At 41.2% G+C, this 26,707-nt stretch overlaps 2 protein-coding genes and 1 long non-coding RNA gene across 4 annotated transcripts in view; 2 read left to right on the plus strand and 1 right to left on the minus strand.

The window, feature by feature from the left end:
- Positions 1 to 485: 485 nt before the first annotated feature.
- On the minus strand, positions 486 to 6,128 carry LOC143112174 (stonustoxin subunit alpha-like). Of its 2 annotated transcripts, XM_076274420.1 has the most exons (6): positions 6,030 to 6,128; positions 5,645 to 5,751; positions 4,823 to 4,912; positions 4,167 to 4,243; positions 2,655 to 2,701; positions 486 to 2,018 (listed from the first exon to the last, which is right to left on the minus strand). In XM_076274420.1, the coding sequence occupies exons 2-6, from the start codon at positions 5,732 to 5,734 to the stop codon at positions 1,465 to 1,467; spliced, it is 858 nt and encodes a 285-aa protein (XP_076130535.1). In that variant the 5' UTR covers positions 5,735 to 5,751; positions 6,030 to 6,128; the 3' UTR covers positions 486 to 1,464. The 2 variants fall into 2 exon arrangements, with proteins under 2 accessions (XP_076130535.1, XP_076130536.1); XM_076274421.1 differs by lacking the exon at positions 6,030 to 6,128 and having other exon boundaries at positions 5,645 to 5,995.
- LOC143112176 (uncharacterized) lies at positions 5,668 to 11,254 on the plus strand. The gene is made up of 3 exons (XR_012984688.1): positions 5,668 to 5,775; positions 10,876 to 10,923; positions 11,146 to 11,254. It is a non-coding gene; the product is annotated as an uncharacterized LOC143112176 (long non-coding RNA).
- Positions 11,255 to 19,979: 8,725 nt separating this feature from the next.
- The window catches only part of arhgap35b (Rho GTPase activating protein 35b), a 13,808-nt gene continuing 7,080 nt past the window's right edge, over positions 19,980 to 26,707 (plus strand). Inside the window, exons 1-2 of the mRNA XM_076275250.1 lie at positions 19,980 to 20,561; positions 22,850 to 26,707. The exon at positions 22,850 to 26,707 is cut by the window's right edge and continues 262 nt beyond it. Of these exons, the coding sequence (XP_076131365.1) occupies positions 23,235 to 26,707 (3,473 nt within the window). The 5' untranslated portion in view covers positions 19,980 to 20,561; positions 22,850 to 23,234. The remainder of the gene's footprint in view (positions 20,562 to 22,849) is intronic.

The following is a 26,707-nucleotide window of genomic DNA, read 5'->3' on the forward strand; positions in this document are numbered from 1 at the left end:
AATCTATCTAAAATAACACCTTTTGGGAGTACCATTCATGATATGTAGTAACATTTTGAAATTCTGGGACGTTTATGGCTTAAACTGTATGTTTCATTCGTCCCCTTATGTTGTTTCAACTGTCCCGACCAGGAGGGATGAATGAAACAAAACGCACGTCCCACTTTTGCTGTAATAATTCCTGAACGGTTTTGTTCAAAGCTGAAAATGCATTTGTATTTGACAGAGGACAGATGTAGCTTACTAGTGACCAAATATTAGCTTTCAGTGTGGTACGATCGCTTTGTAAATTACGTTTAATTAAAAAGTGTTTCAACTGTCCCGGCTCTCCCCTACGGTTATAGCCGATAGAGGGCCGCAAAGCGAATGCAGAAGTGCCGTTCACCCCGTTACGAGTTGATGAACCACTGAAACGATTTTGGAAACATTATATTAAGGTACAAAAAACTCTTTGGTGTTGCTTTAACAATAGGACAGGGAACAAATTAAATGTCAATGTATCCTTTATTTTGAAGCCAGTGTAAATAACATGAGGTAGTACACACTGCAAACCATTCTAACCATTAAGTACTTTCAGATCATACTGGTAATGCAATAAGTGTTAAATAAATTCAATAAAAATAAGAAATTGTATACAAACATATATAGCTACAGATATGACCAATTTCACCAGGTCTTGCAAATGTTTGTGACTATTGTAGGAGTCCTCCCCTTGGGTACGATATCCACACGCAAAATACAGTCATCTGGTCTGGAAGCTGAAGGATTGGTTCGTACATCATCACAGTATGATTTTTATCAGAAGACTTATTCTGCCATGGATCACTACCATTCACACATCTGAGTATTCATCTCAACATAACATTACATAATATTGAGCATAATATTAATACAGGGCTTAAAGAAATTAACATTTCTGTGCCTGAAGCCATCAGATATATTAGTCTAATTGCATATTTGGAAATCTAAAGTGAACCAACTCACGCCTGAACACTTTAATAAGCCATGTTAACTTATTCTGCCATGGATCACTACAATTCACACATGTGAGTGTTCATCTTGACATAATATTGTCCCAGCCCAACATTATCAACCATCTGACCATCAGCTTGGTGTGCGCTGGGCTTTAATGTTCACGCATGCACTATCCATATTCCATATATGTGATGGGATCTGCGAAAAACCATCACATGGTGAAATTTCACCAACTTATGTTTCTGATACCATACTTGCAACAGCCAGGATTTTTTAGAAACTAGAGGATGGTTTCCAGAATGTCGCTAAGGGACGGTATCAAGGATGTTGCTAGGATGGTATCAGAATTTGGTGAAATTTCACCAGAGAGGGTTGAAACGGAGCAGAAATCAAGGATTTTTGATTTCACCATGTGCTGGGTTTTCACAGGTCACCTATTTAAAAAAGTTAAATATAAATACTAGTCTCATGGCATGACTTGGCGTATTGCTATTCTATTTCTTTTGGTAAGAAGGCCACTGATGAGCCAAACTTGCCAAAGTAGTAGAATCTGAACGTTGGGTAGACCGGTTCACTGAACATGGCACGATACGTGTGCAGGTGTATCAGTGTGTCTTGGACGACCTTGTAGAAGGTCAAGGCACCGGCTTGCCAGTCCAGACACACTCGGATCCTCCTGGAGTGACCCGGCTGCTCAGTAATGGAGGTTCGGTAGTTGTTATGCCAGGCAAAGTACCTCTTCTCTTCACACAGCAAGCTCCAGGACTTCTTGGTGAAGCCAAGACCGCAGTCCACATCCTTTCCTTTCCTGGCGATGCTTTTATAGGCGACGCCAATGGCGGCATACCTGTCCCATCTCACTTCCCAACAGAAACGGCCGTCACTCAGGCCCTCTTTGCACAACACCTGTGGCCACATGTCAAATCTCTCGGGGTGGTCAGGGTGCGGCTGCGCGTCCGACTCAAACACTGCCTTGGTGTCCGCCTCAGACAGACTGATGTGTGGGTGTACGGTGTGCAAGTCCAAGGTGAGCTTGCAGGAGTCTGTGCCAAACACATTAGATACAGATTTGGTTATTGGAGCAAGTGGCTCAATCGCAAGATATGGACAAACCATGTTGAGGACAGTTCCACACACCAGTTGTACCCAGTCATATATTAGGATACTTGATAATTTTGTAAATATATAAATATACTACATCAATGACTTAAATTGTTGAGCATGCGCAAATTTAAGAGAGAATACAGTACAGGACACTGAGCTCAGTCATTATTCATCACAATAAAGTAGACTGTTACTGTTAAAGGCAAATAATCAACGTTGTGAAGCTTATCATCACTGGTCACACTTAGTAAACATGTTTTAGCATAATCTTACAGGCAGACTACTTCAGACACGTAACTGAAGCATTCCGTTCACGGAACGTAAAAATAATTTAGAAGAACTGGTCTAATTTTTCCTATTGTATGCGTCTCCATCACGTTTGGCGTAGGTAGTTCTATTTATAGTAAAAGGTAATTGTTGCAGCAAACGCTCAGTGATCCACACCAAACTTCATAAAACGACTTCACAATTGTGGCCACTGTGTAGGCAGAACATGCAATTTTAGGTGCCCACATCCAACTCCTGATCCTGTCTACTGTCTCAACACCAACAAAGCACATACATTTTCAACTTACATTGAGCCACATCACCAGTCATCCAGGCCAATTCATCAGGGTCTGTCCTGCGGAGCAAAACAAGAAAAATAAACCAGGCTGTGATATACCAGTGTTTCCCATACATTGATTTATTTGTGGCGGCCCACCACAATATCAACATTGACCACCACACAATGATTTTCCATGTCGTACTATTTAAATTGGATGGAATTTGTTCATTGTAGAGCTATGTGCACCTTTGTGCAGCCTCCCCTTGTCGCTCAACAAACCTACCTGCAAGTTTTTAAAAAAAAAAAACATTAACAGTCCTGCAGTTGTTGACATAAAGGCGACTGGCTAAACCGTGCTTAAATCTGCATCATAACCACGCTGCGCTAATTTGTTAAAAACTGTTGCATTCAAGCTAATTCTGAAAATCTACCACCACAGATATAATTCAATTCTGTGGGAAACACTGTATACCAATAGCTCAAATACGTCCACAGAGAATAGAAATGCTTAAATTGTTCCAGCTCCCAGAAGTGGCTTGGAAGGAGACCAGTGGTCAACATCTAGAATGTGGCTGGGTGGACTGACTTGATATAATGTTGACTATGTTTCAATGCACACCATATTCCGGTTTTATTCGGAATATTGACAATATTTTGATTAAATTATGATAAGATGTGAAACAATAGCAGCTCTATTCTGGCCAAATTCACCTATCTTGCGGTCATGAACGAAATTCAGGGACAGAGCTGATTAACATGTAAACGGGAATATTCCGTTTCTGCTACACCTGGACACATCTTATTCTGACATTGCCAAAACCAGAATATGGTCCTTAATTTGAATATAGTGTGCATGGAATCGTAGTCAATAATTGGCACTGCATCTGTGATGAATGATATCATAAGATTGAACAGTGGACATCTAGAATGTTTTTGGGCTCTCAGAACTGAATGAGAAGTCACTGGACCAACTAATATTTAAGACAATACCAATATTCTAGCCTGGGAAAATCCAAATTTATTCACAAAGTGAATAGAGTCTGGTGACTCATGATTGGGATTTGTTTCCAACACTTGCATCGCAATGGGCACCAACTTTGAAATTATTGGTCCATCCTTACAAATCACATTAATCAGAGATTCTTAATGTTATTTCCTACTTCGTCTAAACTTTACAAACTGACAATAAACAGCATCAACAGTCAGGAAACAATGTACATGGGTCTAACTTTGCTGTAAATAATAAAAAAAAAATCTGCATTTTTCCAACAGCATTTTTTGATGTTTGCAGGTGTTGCTGCTACTGTTTATTGAATACGTTTCGGTTTCGTCCTCCCCTCTCGTCGCTGATTGGCCTGACATTTTTCTTGTCTGAGGGAAACGGTTATGAACTATAAATATGGATGTGCAGTATGAACAATATGTACAGATATGTGCAGTGTTTTTACAGTATATGGTATTAACAGTAACATTATAAGAGTGTGGTGGAAAGCCACATAACCGTTATGTGGTGTAAAAGCTTTAACACATGAAAACTTACCGCTCAACTTTGATATCCGACTCAGAAAGTAGTGTTTGTGTTGATACATCAGAGAAAGGCACTGAATATGCTGATAGCTGAAATGAAGTAGCAACCAGATTGTTTTATGTTGTTTTTTCATTAATGCAATCAAACCTATCTTGTTGTTGCATAACCTTCCCACATCGACGTAGTCTCTAATCTAACTTCTAATCTAATATCTAGTCTATGCAAGTGAGCAAAATCAGAATACAACATTTCTAAAAAACGTTTGGGACACTGTGTAAAATGTAAATAAAAACAGAATGTGATAATCTGAAAGTGATGTAAAACCATAGTAGCAAAAAGAACATGAAGTATCAAATGCTACTATTTTCCCCAAAAAAATATATGCTCATTTTGAATTTGATGCCAGCAACACGATTCAGAGAAGTTGGGGGGGGGGGGGGGGGCTGTTGCTGGCATAAAATTCAAATTGAACATAATATTTCCCAAAAACAGTCAATGTTTCAACAATTCAAAAATATATGGTTTACATGTTCTAAAAAACATTCCAAAGCATTCCATTCTGTTTTGTTTGCATTCTACACAGCATCCGTCCCAATTTCATTCAGATCACTTGCATCACAGATTGTAATCTGTAGATTATGATCACCAAAAAACCGCCTGGAACTTACCTCTGGTTGCTCCTTCTTGATATCAGGCTGAGTGACATCCCACTCAGCGTGTCTTTTATTAGCCACTTTTTTCTTTTTCTCCACACCACCCTAAAGACATTACACAGAAGTCACCGATGGCATTACATCAACTTCTAAATTAATAACGCCTGGGCATGTCAAAATGGCTACTGTGAAAAAAGGTCCATTGGGATCCATCCATGGTCCATTTTGTGTCATTTTAATAAACAAAAAAATAATACAGCGTTTCTCAAAGTGTGATCCGGGGACCACTGGTGGTCCGCAAGCTATCCCAAGTGGTCCGTGAGCAAACGTGGTCAAATATAATATAGATGAGTTTTTTGCAATATTGAACCAACTTGTATGTAAATCCAAACAGTTCTGCAACACTGCCTATGTAAGCTAGGCCAGTTTAAATCCTCTCTGACACAAGCAAGGTGCAAATACAATAAGCAAGGTACTGTAATATAGCCTACTGTTGAAATAGGTCTACTGTTTTTTTTTATTGGTCCTTGACTTGACACAATGGTTTAAGTGGTCCTTGGTCTGAAAAAGTTTGAGAAACACTCTATTATACTTTTCGAGACGCTAAAGAGACCCAAAAGTCAAGATGCGCCTTATGTTGACATTTGCAGGAACTTTGGGTAATGTAGGAAAAGATGTGAAACAGGAAGCTGGCGGGAGATTTTGTTGTTAGACAGCGCAGCGATACTTCATCTATGTAAAAACGTAAAACCATAGACAGTAAAAGAAAAAAACACGCACATCAGTCAGTTTGAACAGTTTCACTATGATTTAGGGTGAGGCTTCCGTTTAACTTACTTTCTGCCAAGTTGGAGTTACCAATTTGTTTCCACCGCCGATTTCACCAAGCACTGCTCGTGGACGCAACATTCTGTTTTCTTTCTTCATTTCTGTTTTTCAGCAGCCTTGTGAGCGACATATTGTTCCAGGTAACGTTTGTTTGGGGGATTAACGTTAATGTGTTAAAGTAAGGGGGAAAGAAGAGGGGAAACACGTTAGCTAAGTAGGCTAAACTACGCGCTAGCCCAGACGTGTTTGTCTGAATTTGGCTGTGGTAGGCTATTGAAGTTAAAGTGTCTAATAATAAATTAAATTAATAACATGAGACGTTATATCGCAGACGTGTGTGTAGGCCTAGTGCTATACACATCACCGCTCTAAAGTTACAAGATAGCTTACTCACCTTCACGTTCATGAAATCATAGACCGATAGAACACAAAGTAACTTAGTTTGATCTGGCGCGCTTGTCTGATGCTTGCGCGCATGCGTAGTCTCTCTGGTTGCCAGACCACTAGAGTTTAGATTCTCTGCCCGAGCCCGAACTTGACCCGACCCGACCCGACCCTCGGGCCGGGTCGGGCCGATATTTCCAGCCACTATCCTCGGGCCGGGCCGGGCCGGGTCCTTGATCAAGCTCGCTTTTTTTTCCTTTCTAATCATTAGCCTACTTGGGTGGGGAGCTAAAGCTATGCCATCAGACTCAGAAATATTTTATATTTATCAAAGTAGGCCTAAGTAACAAGTGTATACAAAGTTATACAAGTTAGGCTCAGAGTTACAAAATGTCAATTGTAATGTCATCTGCGCAACACGTGTCATGCGCAGCTTCTCCACTCGCACACATCACACCGGGCCTGCTGTGCTGTATTGTGTAGCTTAAGTGCAACGTGAAGCTTGAAGATGTAAAGAAAAAAAATGAAAACAGGAGAAATAACTTCGAGGAAGTTTGGAGAAAAGTCGGAGGTATGCATTTGTCAGGTATGCTTTGTTGCGTGCATTAAGTGCGCACGATGTTCACCTATATGACAGCAAAAATACTTTAAGATGAACATGAAGCAGGCTTGCCATGGCAGAAATAATGATAGCCAGCCTTCAATGTCCTCTTTTGTCATCTCAATGTCCTCTAAACGGATTTCTGTAGCTCAAACAGCTCGGAATTGTAGTTGAGAACGTCAGTTATAATGGCCCACGTATTTAAAAAATGTCGGGTTTAAATCGGGCTCGGGCTCATAATTACAGTTAACGTGTCGGGCCGGGTCGGGCTCGGGCACAATGTGCACGGGCTCGGGTAGGGTCGGGCTTGATTTTTTGGGCCCGATCTAAGCTCTACAGACCACTTTGTAGGAAGTCCGTCTAGATCAGTGGTTTCAAACTTTTTCTTTTATTCCCCACTTTGATCAAGGGGGCATTTTTGAGCCCCACCTGTCCATCATCGCTCTAAGAAAGTGGTAGATCAAGCTTAAAATTGTCAAATTTATTTATTTAGAAATAAGTTCTAAATATATCCTCTTCAGCAGAGTTAAAATCAGCTGGTGCTGCAGATATAATATAAATAAATAGCCTACATAATGTGCCACTGTAAATTAAACACACATATTTCTGTTTTCCAGCAACATATTAGCAAGCACAGGCCAATATTTTACAGCATTGTACAATATGATATAATCAATGAAATAGCCTACAAACATGCTGCATTAAATGGATCCATAATCCAGTCACTGAGCACTGCTGGTTGGGAAATATATTTGAAATAAACTTTGCAGGGATGTGATGTTGGCCTACTGTTTAAAACATGGGATCACAAGAGTGGCTCCCGAATCACACGTTTCAGCGATTTCACTCAGATTCTCAAAGCCTTAATCTAATCTTAGCAGATATTACTGCATTCACCAAGAAACTTGAGGTATGGGACAGGCGCCTTGACCGCGACAGTATTAATGCCTTTCCCATACCTCCATACCTCCAATGTTTTTTGGTGAATGCAGTAATCTGCTAGGTGAGGTAGGTGCTTGTCTTTGCCTTGTAACTGGAGATTTAACTCATTGAGCTTTCCAAATACATCGCTAAGATAGGCCAGCTTCATCAAGAACTATTCATTAGTGAACGTGCTTGCAGATTCGTATGCGCTCTTCCTCCAAGAAGAGGCGACACGGAGCTCAAACACGCGCGACAGCACTTCACCTCGGGAAAGCCACCTTGCCTCGGAACAGTAGCATAGGCTACAGCTGTGTGGTCAGCTCCCATCTCCTCGCAAAGTGCGGAGAACAGACGCGCTTTTAAGGGCCCGGGTCTTGATGAAATTCACTACTCACAACCTTGTTCAAAATCTCATTCAGGTCGTTACTAAGCTGCCTTGACACGAGCGCTTCCCTATGAATAACACAGTGCATCCATTGCGCATCGGGTGCTACCTAGGCCTAGGCTACAGATAAAAAATTAAATAAAAAAAACTCCTGTTCTTCACGTCAGTTCACGCCCCACCTATGTCTCCGCGACCCAGTCTGAGAAACGGTCTAGATAGATAGATAGATACTTTATTGATGAAATTCAAGAAATTCTGGCTTCTGCCATGCAGCCAAGATAATCAGTAATTCAGCGTATTTTAGCCACAGGAATTTCATGATTTTTTTTAATGGATACATATTGTATTTTGACATTATTTGACATTTTGACGTTAGTCTATTTGACATTAAAATTTCATATGCCCCAATATGATTTTGTTGAAATTTTGCTAGGCCTAACCAGAGATGGTTGATAAAGTTTTGAAAATGGATACATATTCGATTTGACATTATTTATAGGCTACACACGATCTTTATCATGTGCCCCAAAATCTGATTTTGTTGAAATTTTGCTAGGCCTATGACATTTTCGATCTGCCAGTGCCATCTTTAGGCTATACATATTGTGCTGGATTAAATCACCTAGTGGCCTTGATGGCAAAGATAACCTACTACAGATGTTTGTTTTACAGCAGGATGAACCATATTAATTGGATATTTTTTGAGCAATGGATATTTAATATTGTTATTTCCCATGGCAGTATGACAAACCAATCCCTTAACCTTGTAGGCCTACACGAAACCTACATCGGCCTATAAGCTAAATGATTAGGCCTATGAGAGCCCTTAACGGCAACGTCTGCACTACAGAGTATTTGTTTTAATACGGATTTTAGGAACAAATCCATTCTGCGTCCACAAAGACGTTTCCGTTTCAAAGTAGGCTATACCGCTCATTGAAAATGGCATCATAACCCACACCCTACAAGTTGCCGCATCATTTAGGCTATTTACCGGTACATTTATATTTATTCATTTAGCAGACACTTTTATCCAAAGTCACTTACAGAAATGAGGACTTAAAAGGGCACTGAATAACCCTATTCACTCAGCCCATTGCCCCGTTCAACTCTAATTTAAGTGAAGGACAGACACAAGTAGCCTACTACTCAAAGAATCGTCTAAGATAACAAAAAACACCATTGTCCTTGTCATTGTCATTCTGTAAACAAGCAAGCCGTTTTCAGTTAGCTGTAGGGTTAGAGGATAGATTCCCTGAGGGGTCAGAAATTTGTCATGATAATCAGTGATATGTTAACCGATGTAATAAGCAACAAGATACCACAGGAGTTTTAAAGCTCCTTGCTCACTGATTCAACAATCATTCACTGATTCATAACCTACATGGATCATTACCAGTCGGCAATGATGAAAATTGTATAGGGAGCTACAGCCTGAGGGTGAGGTATGTGTAGTGTGTGTGTGTGTGTGTGTGTGTGTGTATGTCCAGATAGGGACAACACAGTTTGTGTTGTTTCCAACACATTGGTACTGATTAAAGCATAACCACTCACTGGACCAGAACTAAATGTGCCTGCGTGCGTCTGTGTGTCTGTGTGTGTTTATGTGTGTTCTGACTGCTCTCTTTTAGTGCCTCAAATTGGCTACTGTAATCTCAGTCTCTGAACCTATCCACAAACATACACACAAAGTGACACATTTCTTATCTTTCCACTCCTCAGAGGAGAAAAGAGAAACCTACTAATGATCTTATCAGTTTCATTGTCCTGCGTTTTGTGTTGACACTTAGCTGTCACTTAGTTGTTACCATCCACTCTGTTCACTATGGTAACCCTTCTATATGTTGGTAAAGTCTAAACATCGTGTTGTTATGGATTCACTCCTAATCTCTCTTTTATGAGAATGTTTTTACTTTGCCTCCAGATTTGCTCTTGGGTTTTTATAATAATGTCTAGTGCTACACTTAAAAATGAATTGAACTCGGTTCATTCATGTGTCCCATATCTATAATTAATTAATACAGCATTGGCTAAGACAATCTCCACAGTCTCTGCACACTACACTGCAGTTAAGGCAAGTGTTTTTGAACTCATTGTTTCTGGGCAACCTGGTCTGCAACTGTTCTGGGGGCAATCAAATATATATATTTCAGTGTGATAGCAAGTGTATAGCATAATGATTGTGTTAAATTTTTCATATAATGCTAAAGTTTTAAAGCAGACGAGAGGATGAATTAGGTGTATATCCAAAAAATGAGTTGGGTGCTCTTGGAAACGGGGGAAAGACGAGGAATTATTCAATGATGGAGAGCAATCCAGGCACACCAAGCTGGGTGAGGGTGAGGAAGGATATGTTTAAAAAGCCCATAGAGCCCTCAAGAGCTGTACCATTATTTGTAACCTTTCCTCTCTTAAGTATGCCTTCGGAAAAAGTGTAGCTGTCTCTTCAAGGCTCCCTGGCCTTGGGAATCTGTGCCCTGCATGCCTCCCACTGTTGATTTGTCTTTGACAGCCTCCGATGACCTTGTGCGCTTCATAGGGTTTGCACTACATTGAGCTAGTTGTATGTCAAGTGTGAATTCAGAGAGGAATGTGTGTGTGTGTGTGTGTGATTTGGGTGTGGGTCTGGGATCTCTCTCTCTCTCTCTCTCTCTCTCTCTCTCTCTCTCTCTGTCTCTCTCTCCTTATATATACAGGAAGAATGTGAGTTTCCTAGGATTGTGACCTGTGTGTGTGTGTGTGTGAGAGAGAGGGGGGGGGGGGGGGTTAAGGGGGTTATTATTAGCTTGAGAGGTGAGCAATGATTGGAGGAGGAGGAAGGTCCAGTCTGGTAGTATTGGAGGGAGCAGACGGACGCCCATTCCTTACTCCACATATCCCCAAAAAGCTACTGACCCTTGGACATCACTGGATCACTGGATCTAACTTGTTCTCTCATTTCAACAGTCACAAGGTGTTCAGTAACACAGTCTTCAGTCTTAACAATGGGAGGAGGTAAAAATTATCTTTCTTTCTTTCTTGTTCTCTCTGTATAATTTATTCGTGTGTTTGAAATTGTGTGTAACATTATTTGAAAGCCTTTTCCTCTTTTCTTGTTTTCATTTCTGCTTTATTTGCCACATAATGCAGTTTGTGTTCTGCTTTTTTTTCTGTACATGTTTCTATCAGTGGACTTTGTTAATATGAAAATGTCTCACATTGTGTTTTCCTATCCAGTGGGCAAATTTATCATAACAATGGTAACCTCATTTCTTTGTGGAGGGTGTCTGATTTCTCTAAATGTCAGCTTCAAAGAACTGTAATTTACTAGGCATGTTCTCACCCCATTCAGCTCGAGATCCAGATGCTGACTTTCAGTATGGTGAGTTCTTTTCATAACTTAATTATGCATTTACCATGTGCAGCTTATAACCTGAACAATTATAGAAATGATTTTGGTAAATAATATGCCTTGCGATGGGAGCCACTTGTAATTATTAACTTGTAGCCTAATGGATGAAGCTGATTCTTTTTACCACCATTAAATATTATATACTGTAATTATATAAATGTTTATGATTTACAACATCTGTTTATGATATAACATCTGTAGATTGTGCTTCATTTTGGACCGCTTTGGACCATGCAAATCCTACAGGCTCTTCTGTTGTGAATGTTTGTGTGTGCGTGCGTGCATGCGTGCGTGCATGTGTGTGTGTCTGTGTGTGTGTGTGTGTGTGCGTGTGTGCGTATCTGTATGGATAAACATGTGTTTCTTTCTTTCCTAAGATTATGAGCTGATAAGAAGAGGAGGGTTGATATTTGCAGCTGTACTTTTTGTTCTAGGCATTGCCATAATTTTCAGTGAGTATCTATACAAAATGTGTGTCTGTGTAAATGTGCTACAATTAACAACAGAAAGTCCCTTAAGACAAATTAATGCGGCATTACATTGCCTTTAATGACCAATTACATGATCAAATCATGTTCACACAAATTGTGTACACCAGGCCATGGCCAGGTGGTAATAGTAGGCAAAAACAAAAATAATTGGTGATGTAATTTTCAACACTGTGTGTCTCCATTTCTCTGTTCCAATATAGGTAAAAAACTCAGCTGTGGGAAAAAGGGAAGGTAAGTTTAAAAAGCTTATACTAATCTGTGTGTGTGTGTGTGTGTGTGTGTGTGTGTGTGTCTATGTCTATGTGTTTGTGTGTATTTGTGTGTCTGAGAGAGAGAGAGAGAGAGAGAGTCACATCATTTTATATCTGTTTTACCAGGTCACCTGCCAAAGAAGGAGACTTTTGATATTTGGTGAAGATGGCACGGAGGAATTCACAGAAACCAGCTAACTTGTGTACAATTACAAATATATAAACGATAAGATGAATATCCCTGATGATTTTTTAAAATTGAAATTTCATTTATATCCCATTTAAAGATGTACATCCCAAAGATGTTTTAAAAATAGTGGAAATGTGGCATGCAATACCTGTTTTTCCCACAGGGAGGAGCAACTAAACAGATCATTGTTACATTTTTCATGGGATTCATGCCCATGTTTATGACATATCACCATAAATGTATTAATTACAAGTAAATCAGAATCAGAAAGCCCTATCACACCCTTGATCTCCTTCATTTCCGAAATTAAAAAAGTTGTTCATGTCATCATGCAGATCTTTCTTTGGTTAGACTTATTTTATTTAATGTTTTTGTTAATCTCTCAGTTGTTAAGATCCGCTTATGGAAATATAATTTCTCAGGTGAGGAGTTGGATAGTAAGACTGTGGTGATTTCTGCACTGAAGGCAAGATGTAGTGTTAATATGTGGGCGGTAAAGTACAAAAATAGATTAGTCATTGAATTTGTCAAGGTTGCAATGCAAGAAAGAGCACTAAACTTGCTGTCAGAGATTTTAGAGGTCTACGCAAACACTGTCACCAGGCAACGATGATGCTTTACACAACACTCTCTCTCTCCCTCTTCCTCCTTCCCTCTCTCTCTTGCTCTCTCTCTCCTGCTCTCGCTTTCTCACTCTCTCTGTTGCCTGAATCATGTGTCCAACGTCAGCCCATGAGAAATGTTATCAAGAAAGACTGTTCTTGTCTAGTACCTTTCCCTGTGAACAAATTGCAAGGAAGTGTATAATGTCCAATTGAGACATTGCAAGGGTAAACTGTAATTACTACACTACCGGTCAAAAGTTTGGGGTCATTTAGAAATGTCCACTCCATTATAGACAGAATACCAGCTGAGATCAGTTGCATTGTTTTTTTTAATCAGGGCAGCAGTTTTCAGATTACATTATGTGTTTGCATAATTGAAAAGGGGTTCTCGACTGTTGAAAGAAAGGGCTGATCTTTAATACAATATCTACATTGCCCATTATCAGCAACCATTCATCCAATGTTCCAAAGGCACATTCTGTTTACTAATATGATATAATTTTAAAAGGCTAACTGAGAACCCTTTTGCAATTATGTAAGCACATAATGTAATCTGAAAACTGCTGCCCTGATTAAAATAGCAATGCAACTGATCTTAGCTGGTATTCTGTCTATAATGGAATGGAATTGAAATTTCTGTGACCCCAATGTGACCGATAATGTACTTTGGATACATTCTGATTACATGGTTTGAAATAAGTCAAGGTCAACAAAGAAAAACATGAACAATCATGAACATATAAGCCACCAGCTTCTAACTGTCCAAAGAATGAAATTAGTAAGTAATACAGCTGGCAATAACCTAGGATTCAGGTGCTGTAAAACAAAACCTAACTTATGGCTAGATTCATGTTTGGCTGCATGCTTGGCTTGTGTCATGGGCACAATCTTCCAACGTCGCATCACTGACCTTGATTTAAGACTGAAGAAATACCTGTAAACGTGTTGTTTACAGGTAATTTATGGTGAGCAGTGCATGGCACTGGCCTGTGTTAGGTCTAGGAAGTGTCTAAAGCTATATTCATTGACATGACCATGTCCCCAAGTGTTTCTTTGGGAGAAAATGTATCAAAATGGTATGTAGAAAATATCCTTGATATAATCTTTTGCTGCATATGCAATTGCACTATATGATTATATATGTTTATGCTTCTAAAAGTACACCCTCATACAAACTAACTGAAACAAGTGGAACAATACTGGCTGATACAATTAGTGGGAAAATACTGCCTGATACAATTCATGTTTTTCTTACATCTAAGTGCTTAACCATATGTGAATAAAAACTAAAATAGTATGTTAAGGAAAGGCCCCACAGTTTTTTTTTATTATTTTGTTTTTTTTCTAGCCGATAACATGACATTGGTGTGATGCCTCTTGGAACAAGTGGCTACACATGACAAAACAAAAACGTGTTTGCTCATATTTATTCTGCCATTATTAGTAGACAAAGTTGAGATTAACACAACATAAGTTCAGCAATCATTTGACATGTTAAATAGCAGAACTACACTGAAGTAAAACTTAAATTCTTAACACTTAAAATTCAACCTCTCCTGAATTCAATGGAACATTTGATGTAACTCCATGTAGTTTCTGAGATACGCCCATTTCTGTTGTCATGCTATTTTTAGTAGTCACATGGGGAAACTCGTTTTTTCAGTATTCTTAAAAACACTAGGTTCCTGTGATCACATGGTCAAAACTTTTGATGCACTTATGGCCCACATATAGATTCAAGTAAGGATTAATAAGAGTTTCCTTTTTGGTTTTCAGGAGTCTTGATGAGAAATGTATGACTATGACTCCATGAGTTTTAATACATTTCTATGGGATTAACAGGATTTATTCAGATGAACTCATTATCTGGTCCAAAATGTTATGGGTTCGTCCTTGGGGCATGCAACACTTTTCCACCAAGTATCATGTAAATCAGCCCAGTAATTTTTGAGTAATCCTCCTTACCAGAAAACACAAACAAAGTGCACTGAAAACATAGACCTCCTTAGTAGAGGTCATAAATTGATTCAACACTGGCCCGTAAATATAAATATTATCAAGGGGCCTTCTAAGTTTTATTTTCCTAAATATGTTTTGTTACAATCACAAGAGTGTATATAGATACAAACCGGTACATTCTTAGATTACCACGTAACAAGTCATGATAACAAGTCATGATTTCCCAACCTTGGGGTCGCTTGAAATTCAAATGGGGTCGCCTGAGATACTGGGTATCTTATAATTGATCAGTGCATTACATTAAAATCTACATACATTAAATAATATTGTATATTGTATATGTTTTGTGACATCAAAATAGGGTCACCTGCCAAAAAAGGTTGGGAACCCCTGGTATAGACCATGAGGACTTAAATCCTGAGGTACGGTGGGACATTGTGAAAATGTCCGTGTCAGTGTACAGAGAAGTGCTAAAGGTGCCCTGACCTACAATGATGTTAAAAGATTTATAGAAATATTGTTCTTTATGGTTCACTATAAGATCACAGAAGCTGTAAAAGATTTTTTAAATATTTTTTTTAACTGTGCTCCATATCTTCAATAACCACCAAAGTACATGCTCTTCCGGTTAGAGCCAGGCAGGCTTCTATCTATCATGCTAATTTTTCTATTATTGCATGCAGTTGCTCCAGCAATGTTTTTTGTCAGAAGTCTATACATGAGAGATTCTGGCAAACCTGAGGTAAACCACTAAAAGCAGGTATAGACCACATCAGCAGCACATCAAGGCACATGACTCAAAATTTCAACTAAAAGACTTTGTGTGTTAGGCTATTTGAAAAGTTTGCCCAAGTAGGTGCCCTTTTCAGTGAACCAATCTAGCCCTAACCCCAACCTGAACGCAACCACCAGCACTTTGTTATGAAGAATAAATACTTTAAGTCAGATCTAAGACAAAGGGTACTGCGTATTTTGCATATTCTGGTGTTATGTGCTTTCATATGGGCAGCCGTGGCCTACTGGTTAGCACTTCGGACTTGTAAGGGTTGCCGACTCGAACCCTGACCAGTAGGCCATGGCTGAAGTGCCCTTGAGCAAGGCACCTAACCCCTCACTGCTCCCCGAGCGCCGCTGTTGTTGCAGGCAGCTCACTGCACCGGGATTAGTGTGTGCTTCACCTCACTGTGTGTTCACTGTGTGCAGTGTGTTTCACTAATTCACGGATTGGGATAAATGCAGAGACCAAATTTCCCTCACGGGATCAAAAGAGTATATACTTATACTTATACTTATACTTATACTTATACTTATACTTCAGTGGGCTGTATACTTTAGTCTTCCTCTCTGACCCAGCACTGCCTGATTCAGAACCCCATTATGTTGTAGCCTGGAAAACCAAACCCAAATCAAGAAAGATTTAGGGTCTGGCTATGAGTAATGAAAATGGCCCAACTCGAGGGGCGGCACCAAGCATGCATTTAAAAATATCCCTGCACGCAATTGGATAACACTACGACCAATGTTTACTGACTAATTCCGGACTTTGACGCAATTGGATATCACTACTACTAATGTTTACTGACTGATTACGGACTTCGACGTCACAGTGCTGTCATCATCTGTTTAGCTCGCCTCTGGCCCGCCTATACCAGATACACCGATGTGATTGGTGCAGCTCGGCTCCAAGGGCATGGGTAATAAGCATCATCACTGATTGCCAGAGACTCACTGAGCAAATTCAAATTGTGCTCCCGCGAGAACTCTGGATTTCCAGGGTAATTATGTTCCAGAATCAAAACAAATATAGAATAGTTTATTTATTTATTTATTTATTTTATTTTTTGGTCCATTCCAATGGATGGTGGATATGAATGTGAGAAAAAATGGCAATGAAAAGTCTTAGGAGACCTTTTTTCAACAAAAACATGAATTTACTAACTTTTAATGAATGGTTAACGCATAGTAATGAATACATTGGTGCTTTATGGGTATGGTTATGGATTTGGTAGACGCCTTTGTCCAAAGCGACACACAAATACAAAACAACATAATATTTAAAATTGAACAGGGAACAGATTACAATGTTGGTCAAATATAATAAGGAGAATAGTAATAATAAACAACAATATCAATTCAATCAATAGCCTAATAAAATGAAAATGAGGGGAAAAGCAATAATACATCAATAATGTCCATTCAATCAATAATATAAAAACAATGACATGGTAAGACTACATTAAAGAGAATATCAATAAACAATAATGTCAAATTAATCAACAGCCTAATGAAAATAAAACAATATTATACAAACCATAACACATAAGCGCTTAAACAACTAAGTACATGTTGAACAGGAATGTCTTTAGACCCCTCTTAAACGACCCAAAACTACCACAGGAACGGATAGCACTGGGCAATTCATTCCACCAACATGGAACCACTGAGGAATAGAGTCTTGAATTAGACCTAGTTTTTATGACTGGTCGACATAACAGACGCTCATCAGAAGACCGCGGTTGGGGATGTAAGGCTTGATTATTGAATTAAAATAACTAGGAGCAGATCCAGTCAGTGTCCTATAGGCCAAAGTGAGAGATTTAAATTTAATTCAGGCTACTATAGGGAGCCAATGGAGAGTAACTAGGAGAGGAGTTACACCTGTCCTCTTTGGCTGATTGAAGACCAGGTGTGCTCCAGCATTCTGAATCAGCTGTAATGATCTTATTACACAAGCGGGTAAGCCAGCTAATAGTGAATTACAATAGTCCAGCTTGAAGATGACCATGGTCTGATCAAGAAGTTGTGTGGAATCTTGTGTCAGATAAGGTCTGATCTTCCTAATGTTGTAAAGCATAAACCGACATGATTTTGCAATAGAAGCTACATGCTCAGAGAAGTTAAGTCGGTCATCAATTACAACGCCCAAGTTACGTGCCGATCTAGTTGGGGTCAGTGAAGTTGAGTCAAGCTGGACGTTAATCTGTTGGGGAATAGCTGTTTTAGCTGGAAACAACAAAAACTTTTTGAGAGATTAAGCTGAAGGTGCCGATCTTTCATCCAGGCTGAAATATCCTTAAGGCATGCAGAAAACGCTAGAGTCATCAGGTGGGAAAGACAGGTAAAGTTGAGTGTCGTCTGCATAACAGTGATAGTCAAATCCATGGGAGCGAATAGTCTTACCTAAGGAAGTGGTGTAAATAGAGAAAAGCAAGGGTCCTAATACTGATCCCTGAGGCACACCTGTGGTGAGGTCATGAGACTTAGATGCCAAGACACGTTGAAAGAACGCCCTTTAAGGTAAGATTCAAACCAGTCAAGAGCTTTTCCAGAAATTCCCAGTTCAGATAGTATAGAACGGAGAATGTCATGGTTAACAGTATCAAAGGCTGCAGATAAATCTAGTAGAAATAATACTGATGACTGAGCAGAGGATTTAGCTACTCTCAATGCTTCAGTCACAGACAGAAGAGCAGTTTCAGTAGAATGACCACTCTTGAAACCAGACTGCATAGGGTCTAGTAGATTATTCTGATGAAGAAAGTCACAAACTTGCTTGAAGACCACTTTCTCCAAAACCTTTGACAAGAAAGGAAGAAGGGAGACAGGTCTAGTTCTTCACCTCAGTTGGATTAAGTGTACTTTTCTTTAGCAGAGGTGTAACCCTAGCCTGTTTAAAAGAATAAGGAACTATTCCAGAACTGAGTAAAGCATTAAATACATGTGTGATTGCTGGTAGAACAGCGGGTGAGATAGACTGTAGAAGAGTGGACGGGACAGGATCCAATGGGCATGTTGTTGGACGACTTCGCTGAAGCAATTCAGAGACTGCTTCCTCATCAAGAGGAGAGAAAGAGTCCAATGATGCTGTCATACTAACACAAGGCAAAGCCCTCCTTATAGGATCATCAAAACTGAGCACTTTTTTTAGCAACTTTTTCAGTGAAAAATGTTGCAAAGTCATCTGCTGACAGTGAAGTAGTTGATGGTGGTGGTGGAGGATTGAGAAGAGATTTGAAAGTAGAAAAAAGTTTTCTACTGTCAGTGGCAATACATTTTTACTTTAAAATACATTTAATAAATAAGTATTTATTAAAGTATATCTATGGTCAGACGAAGATGACTTATCATGTGAACATATTAATTAAGATGTAATATGAGCTTGAAATCAAATAAGAACAGTCAGAGCAAATCAAAACAGTAGGCCCATTTGTTTCCTTGTTTACATTTATTTCCATATGTCCCATTCCAATAGACAATTGGTTTTTCATCCTGACCAAAAGCTATACATCTTGCATATGATATCTTGGCATCTTCTACTCTAAAGTGTCTACTTTAAAAGCAGTTTAAACACAAATAATGTATTTATTACAACGTGACCTACCTGCCTCACAGTCAGCTTTGCTTGCTGAATAAGGGGGTGTGGCTCTACAGCAGTTCACTTTGGATGATATTTACCACTTTAATTGGCTTCTAGACATCCAATCAAATACATTTGTTCAATTGGTTGGAACATAATAATAATAATAATAATAATAATAATAATAATAATAATATATTTAGACAGCCTAGAAAAGTTATGTCCATTGGAATACAAGTCCTCTCTGTTAATTCTAGTTGGTATGCCTATACTGTCACACTATGTATCCCTATAAGCACATTTTGCCAAAACATACTGCAAACATTCTGTGTGGCATTTTGAGTTTCCTTGACTGAAATAAAATAGAGTAATATAATGATTTTATATTATAGTCATTTTTGTCCACTATTAGCCTACTAACCTACTACTACTAGTTAGTAATAGGTGAGTCTTTCAAGCCTCATCCCATAGTTATTAATATTATAATTTGTTATTAATTATTATTATTGCTATTATTGTTGTTATTATTCTGTTTTATTTGGGATCCATAAGAATCTTAAACTTTAGTAGAAATACCCCAAGTTAAGCAACTGAATATTTTGCATTTTGTTTGTTTACTTGTTTGTTGTTCAGTCTGGTGATATTTCAGGGGGGGCATTATGGGCTGTGTATTGCAATGTATGTTTGTCTGCCTTTGTACGTTTGCGTTGTAGTTTTGTCCATGCGCCACTGGGCGAGTCTCCGCTTCTACCGCCTGCTCTGCTGATCTGTAGCCCTCTTTTTCCTCGCAAAAGGAGGGTAAGAGAATTGGGTTCGGGTGGAGGGCCGCCATTATTGGGAAGCTGAGAACCACTTTCACACATACGCAGCCTTTCACTTTAACTGCACGTTTTATGCAGCAGATGCTCGTGTTATCTGACAACGAAGCCAAACTGACAACTGTCAAGCCAGGTCTTTGTGCAGAGCGCGTATGTGATTTTTATCAGCGTATTATGGACACAACAAAGGACATTATAATTGGTCAAAAGCAACGTGGTAAGGCCGGAGGAAGGTAGTGAAACAGGCTCATGTCTCTACGCCCAGATTTTCTCTCTACACAGGAGAAAATGAATGCATTGGTGCCAGAAGAGTCCGATGTTTTTTCTTCCTTTTTTTAAGCAATCGCATGGAACGAACGTAGCCTAGGCTGTAACTGGGAAACAACCATCGACTACATGACAATTTTAATTTATGCTTGACAAGCAGACATAACGGGAGGCACGTATTTGTTCTTGGTTGGCTTTTTAACCCATCAACATTCGATTTGACCAGAAAACGTTCATACCGGCAGAAAATGCCGTCACCACAGTCCTAAAAAGGGGAGATTGGAGGAAAGGGTGAATGCAATGGTATGTATTCAGTTTTTCTATGCTGCTTCGAACCTATGAATAATATTGGTACACGGACCACACAATTAGCTGTCGCATAAATGAAACAAGCCCCCTTTGCCGCAAGGACTAGGTTACATGGGAGTTTGTTAATGATAAACATTATCGGAATTATAGGCGGTCACATTGGCTTAGGCTGAACGTCAGTGAGAATTGTGCAGTTTGGAGCTGGGAGCTGCCAAGCCCTATTCTGTTGTAAGGCCTTGTGTGGATAGCGATTTTGCAGCGTTCATCTAATGACTCCTTTGTATGTTTTGGTCGCTCTGACACAACAGCAGCATTCGTCTGGGCAAGTGTGGACATCGTAGCGGCATAGGTTTTGTTGGTCTGTGTCGGCATAGTAGGCCTTCTCGCTCTTGTGCGAAAATGGTCTTTGTCCATTCTTCCTTGAAATGTTATTCTTTAGTTAACCTAGCTATTTTGCGTCACAAGGCCGTGCAGTAGCCTAGGATATAAGAAGCTACGCTACAATTGTTCCTCCACGAGACCAGGCGACTGTAGCCTATGTGCTTGCGTTTATTCGAATATCTCGGTAGTGTTTACCGTAGTCGTGCCAAATCCTCTCCACAATTACGCGAACCCCATGCTTCATTCGGCCTCAATACTTAATTTGATCGTTAGAATTATAGGCTACTATTTTCTGCAGTAGGCCCGTATCCTTAATGTACCACACCAGTCCCAGATTAATGTCTGGTAGTTCTGTTATGTAGCCTCATAACTACCTGTTATTACCGGCTATTAGTGCATAGCCAGCACTGCATAGGCTTCAAACCGCTAGCTAGGCCCTTCGTCGTGGGTGAGATTGAATGAGATTGAATTGAGTGCCACCAAATTTATTAGGCCCTCGAAATTTATCCTTTAGGCATTCGTTCGAGACAAATTAGGCAACCATCATTATTTCTGACTAAAGGTGCTGATTTGACTTCACCCAAAGACTGTGAGCAGAATAAAATTAACTGATGATTTGCTGTAAAGACTTTACTTTAAATAAAGTAAATTTGTGCAGATGCATTATATTGATGTATTCTAACATTGCATTATAATAATGCTAAAACAGTAGTCATTCTAAATCATAGCTATTAAATGCCTTGTAAATATGCTCATAATCCAAAGGGAACTTTTACTCAAATCTATGGCCTACAGCTATTATGTATTTGGTAGATCTTGTTACATTGTAACATTCCATGAATGATTAGTGATCATTCCGAATCTTTGCCATTGAATGCTGAGAAAATATGTTCTTAAATGTGACCAGACAAAACTTACAGAATCACGCTGTTATTGTCTTGATGATAGGGCGAGTACATACCCACCCCATTTTGTTACCTCAGGCCAAAGCAGTAGTTGATCTTTCCATGGGTAGATCTCATTGGCTGAAAAGATGCCACAAACAGACCTTACAGAAAACAAACACCACCAATATAGATGCATTTCTCATTACTATTCAGGTCATTTTGATTATAATCAGAAAGAGACATTAGTAATAGTTTTGTCAGATCATTCACTGTCATTGTAACTGCGAACATCTTGAAAGCACTGCAGTAATATTGAAGGACATGCAGTGAAAGGCCTGTCCTCACCACACCACACCACACCAGCCTGCTTGTCAGGTGGGAGGCTGTTCCATTGATTTCATATTAGCCGAGTCCGACTGAATTGAGAGTGGATTAATTTGATACGCAGGCAGATAAATTCTATAAAAACAATGTTTAGTATTTCTGTGAAAGGCATATGATTATTGTGTTACATGCCTGTTCACATCCCACTCTCAGGTGCAGAATTCTTGTGTCAGAGCGAGTTCCCATTCAATATAGATTTGTGTTTGTTTGTGTGTGTGTGTGTGTGTGTGTGTTCACAAAATACTGATTTTCTTACTCTTGGACTGAGACCTGCACTTGCTGTCTTTTTCTTTTCCATTTTGCTCAGAGGGAAGTCAGATGTGATTCACTAAGTAAATCTCATTTATTGGTTGTGTAACTTAGTTGTAATGACTAATTACTAAGTCATCAATTACAAATTCATGGAATGACTTCACTTTTTGATGACGAATGGAAGCAGTTAATGGAATTACAATGACTTGGCTTTGTTATTCATTCCGTAATTCTGAGTTCTTTATCTGAATTGTTTTTCATTTAACTGCACAGTTAATTTATCGCCACAGTTTGGTGGCACACTTGGATTAGAATTTTTCATTAACTTTAACAATTGGAATTTTCTGACTGTTTTTTTTTTCCTTTTCTCCTCCTTAGGGTGTGATGTGACCTAGCCAGGTTTACCTGACAGCACCACCCCAGTGCACCCTGCAGAAGGAGATGGATTATACTGAGGAAAGCTCTCATACTGACATTTAATTTCTCACTTGGTGAAACCCGCCCTCTAGCCCTCTCTTCTCCACTCTGCTCTGCTCTGCTGTGAGTCCCTTTGCCATTTCCATTTCCTGTTGAATATGGGCAAAAAGCACGCAGCCCCAGTGTCCTCAAATTAAGTCAAGACTCCCACCTCAGGACCAAGGCCAAGCCTGGGGCCAATGTAACTCGATCAAGAGTGCTACTTGTATGAACACTGTATGGGCACCTGTCATAGTGTCCTCCATTGTCAAGCTTCGGGGCAAGGCAGGATGTGTTCCTGCAAACGATGATGATGGCGAAGAAGCAAGATGCCCGCGTACCCATCTACACCCTTGTGGTGGTGGGTCTGTCTGGGACTGAGAAAGAGAAAGGTCAGTGTGGGGTGGGCAAGTCCTGCCTGTGCAACCGATTTGTCCGTCCCAGTGCGGACGACTTCCACCTGGACCACACTTCTGTCCTGAGCACCAGCGATTTCGGCGGCAGGGTCGTTAACAATGACCACTTCCTGTTCTGGGGTGAGGTGGGGCGCGTGCTGGAGGAGGGCTCCGAGTGCAGGATGCATGTGGTTGAGCAGACGGAGTTCATTGACGACCAGACGTTCCAGCCGCATCGGAGCACCGCCCTGCAGCCGTACATCAAGCGAGCTGCCTCCACCAAGCTCGCCTCTGCTGAGAAACTCATGTATTTCTGCACCGATCAGCTGGGACTCGAGCAGGACTTTGAACAGAAGCAGATGCCGGAGGGGAAACTGCAGGTCGACGGCTTCCTGCTCTGTGTGGACGTGAGCCGTGGGATGAATCGCAACTTTGACGACCAGATGAAATTTGTAACAAACTTGTTCAACCACCTGGGAAAAACGAAAAAGCCCATCGTGCTGGTTCTAACTAAATGTGACGAGGGCGTTGAGCGCTATATCAAAGACTCTCACACCTTTGCTATTACTAAAAAAAACTTGCCAGTTGTGGAGACATCAGCTCGTTCTAATGTCAATGTTGATCTAGCTTTCCTCACTCTAATCCAGCTTATTGATAAAAGCAAGGGCAAACCCAAGATCATCCCTTATTTCGAGGCACTTAAGCATCAGAGCCAGCTCATTGCCTCTGCTAAGGACCGTTATGAATGGTTAGTCAATCACATTGTGAAGAATCACAATGAAACCTGGCCAAACATCAGCCGACGAATGCAAACATCACCTGAGTACAAGGAATATGTGTTTTTGGAAGGTACAGCCAAAGCTAAAAAGCTCTTCCAGCAGCACACACATCGACTCAAACAAGAGCATACAGAGAGACGCCGCAAGGGATACCTTAGCACTTTGCCTCTCGCTCTTAGCTCCTTAGTGTCCGAGCTGGACGAAATTGAGCATTTAAGCTGGTCGGGTGTGCAGAAGGTTCTAGAATCTAAGAAAGAGTTTGACCACTGGTTTGTGGTGCTTGAAGATGCACCCTGGGAAGACACACCACACCTCGACAACATGGAGGACGAGCGGATACCATTTGACGTGTTGGACACGACAGCTGCCGAGATCATATTTGATGCTCACCTTGAGCACCTGCGCAACGAATGCAAGCGGGCAGAAATCCGGAAGGAGTTTAAAGCCAAGTTGATGTCCTCTCCGTTCGTAACGCCTGGGAAGCCCTGGGAGGAGGCTCGCAGCTTCATCATGAATGAAGACTTCTACCAGTGGCTGGAGGAGCCGGAGTATCTGGACATCTACAACAGGCATCAAAAGGCGATCATAGATAAGGCGAAAGAGGATTTCCAGGAGCTTCTGCTTGAGTACTCAGAGCTGTTCTATGAACTGGAAGTGGATGCGAAACCAAGCAAAGAGAAGATGGGTGCCATTCAAGAAGTTCTTGGAGAGGAGCAGCGTTTCAAGGCCTTGCAGAAGCTGCAGGCAGAAAGGGATGCACTGGTGTTGAAACACATCCATTTTGTCTATCACCCAACAAAGGAGACCTGCCCTAGCTGCCCCAACTGTGTTGACAGCAGAATTGAACAAACACTGGCCTCGTGTTTCCCAGCTCGTTATCCATCTTATACTAAAATGCACCTGAGTGAAAGCAAGGCAGACAGAATAAATTTAGTGATCCTAGGCAAAGATGGTCTGGCCAGAGAAATGGCCAATGAGATTCGCGCGTTGTGTAGCAACGATGATAGGTATGTGTTAGATGGCAAGATGTATGAACTGGTGTTGCGACCCATCGAAGGAAATGTTAGACTGCCTGTTAACTCTTTCCACACATCAACATTCACCCCTCATGGCTGCTTGTGTTTGTATAACTCAAAAGAGTCCTTGACTTATGTTGTAGAAAGTCTTGACAAATTGCGAGAATCGACTCTTGGCCGCAGGGATAACCACTTATCTCAGCTACCCTTGTCTGTTCTGCTGGTAACCAAAAGAGGTGTTGGCACATTTGGCGATATTGGTGCCGAGACCGCCCAAACACTAGTAGCACAGGGACAGCAGGTCGCGGGAAAACTACAATGCAGCTTCTTGGATCCAGCATCTCCTGGCACAGGTTATGGGCGCAACGCCAACGAGCGGCAGATCAACCAAGTGTTGAAGACCCTCCTCGATGGCAGGAGGAGTGCAGGTTTTCGTAGCAGTTCCCCTCCTCTGCCTCCTCTGCCTCCTACCATTAGAGACCTACAGCCTGAGCCTAGCCCCGAGGCAGATTTCCGCATCATCATGTGCCTAATGTGTGGTGACCCGTACGACGTTGACCAGCTCCTCTCGCCTTTCCTGCTGCCGCAACACTGTAGGCCGACCTCCAACCTTGCCAGCGACACATCTGTGCTTCTTGAGCAGACGGTGGGGGGTCACCGGCAGACGATCGAGCTCTCTCTCCTGTCCTACCACGCCACCTTCTCAATGCGCAAGACCAAGCTGGTGCATGGCTATGTCGCCGTGTACTCCGCTCGGCGCAAGGCCTCCCTCGAGACCCTGTGTGCCTTCCTGTGTGAAGTACAGGACATTATCCCTGTTCAGCTGCTGGCGGTAGGAGAGAGCCAGGCGGAGCTGACTGACTCCGAATCTGCCCGCGAGCTTCTAAATCAGGGCGAAGAGCTGGCCCATGAAATCGAGGGGCGTTTCACCAGGATAGTTTGTGGTGGAGGTGGGGTTATAGGTGGGCTTCACAGGTTAGACCTCCTCCAGCCGTTCTTCATGGAGGTCATGGAGAAGCGCTCTGTGGTCGAGGCCACGCACATGTACGAGAGTGCTCCTGAGGCGGCCAACACCAACGAGAATGTCTACTCCCCCCGCTGTGGGTCCCCCAGCCCTGTCACCATGCTACTGGACTCAGAGGAGGATATGGAGGCCTCGCCACCCTACCATGACGGCACACTGACCTCGCACGGGGGCTTTAAGATGCCAGATCTGGACTCGGGCGATGCATTCTCGGTCATCTCGGACCTCAGTACGTTCGAGAGCAAGCTCAACAACAAGGTGGCTCTCCAAGTGCGCCCGAAACCCAGTGTCACGTTTGACCTGCGGAAAAGTTTCAACCCGTACATGGACCCGATGACCCACCGGCGCTCGCTCACGTCCTCGGTTAACTGGCCGCCCGGCGGAGAGGGGGTTTACGACCCCTCTGACTATGCCGAGCCCATGGATGCCGTATCGAAGCCTCGCCCGAGCCACGAGGAGAATATCTACTCCGTACCGCACGACAGCACACAGGGCAAGATCATCACCATACGGAACGCCAACAAGATGCACTCCAACGGCGGCGGCAACGGCTCGGACAGCGAGGC

The sequence above is a fragment of the Alosa pseudoharengus genome, unplaced genomic scaffold (genome assembly GCF_046254945.1).
Source record: "Alosa pseudoharengus isolate Yale_2024_CS ecotype anadromous, Long Island Sound unplaced genomic scaffold, YU_APseudo_1.1 YU_APseudo_1.1_scf_8, whole genome shotgun sequence".
In the NCBI taxonomy this organism is placed as follows: domain Eukaryota; kingdom Metazoa; phylum Chordata; class Actinopteri; order Clupeiformes; family Clupeidae; genus Alosa; species Alosa pseudoharengus.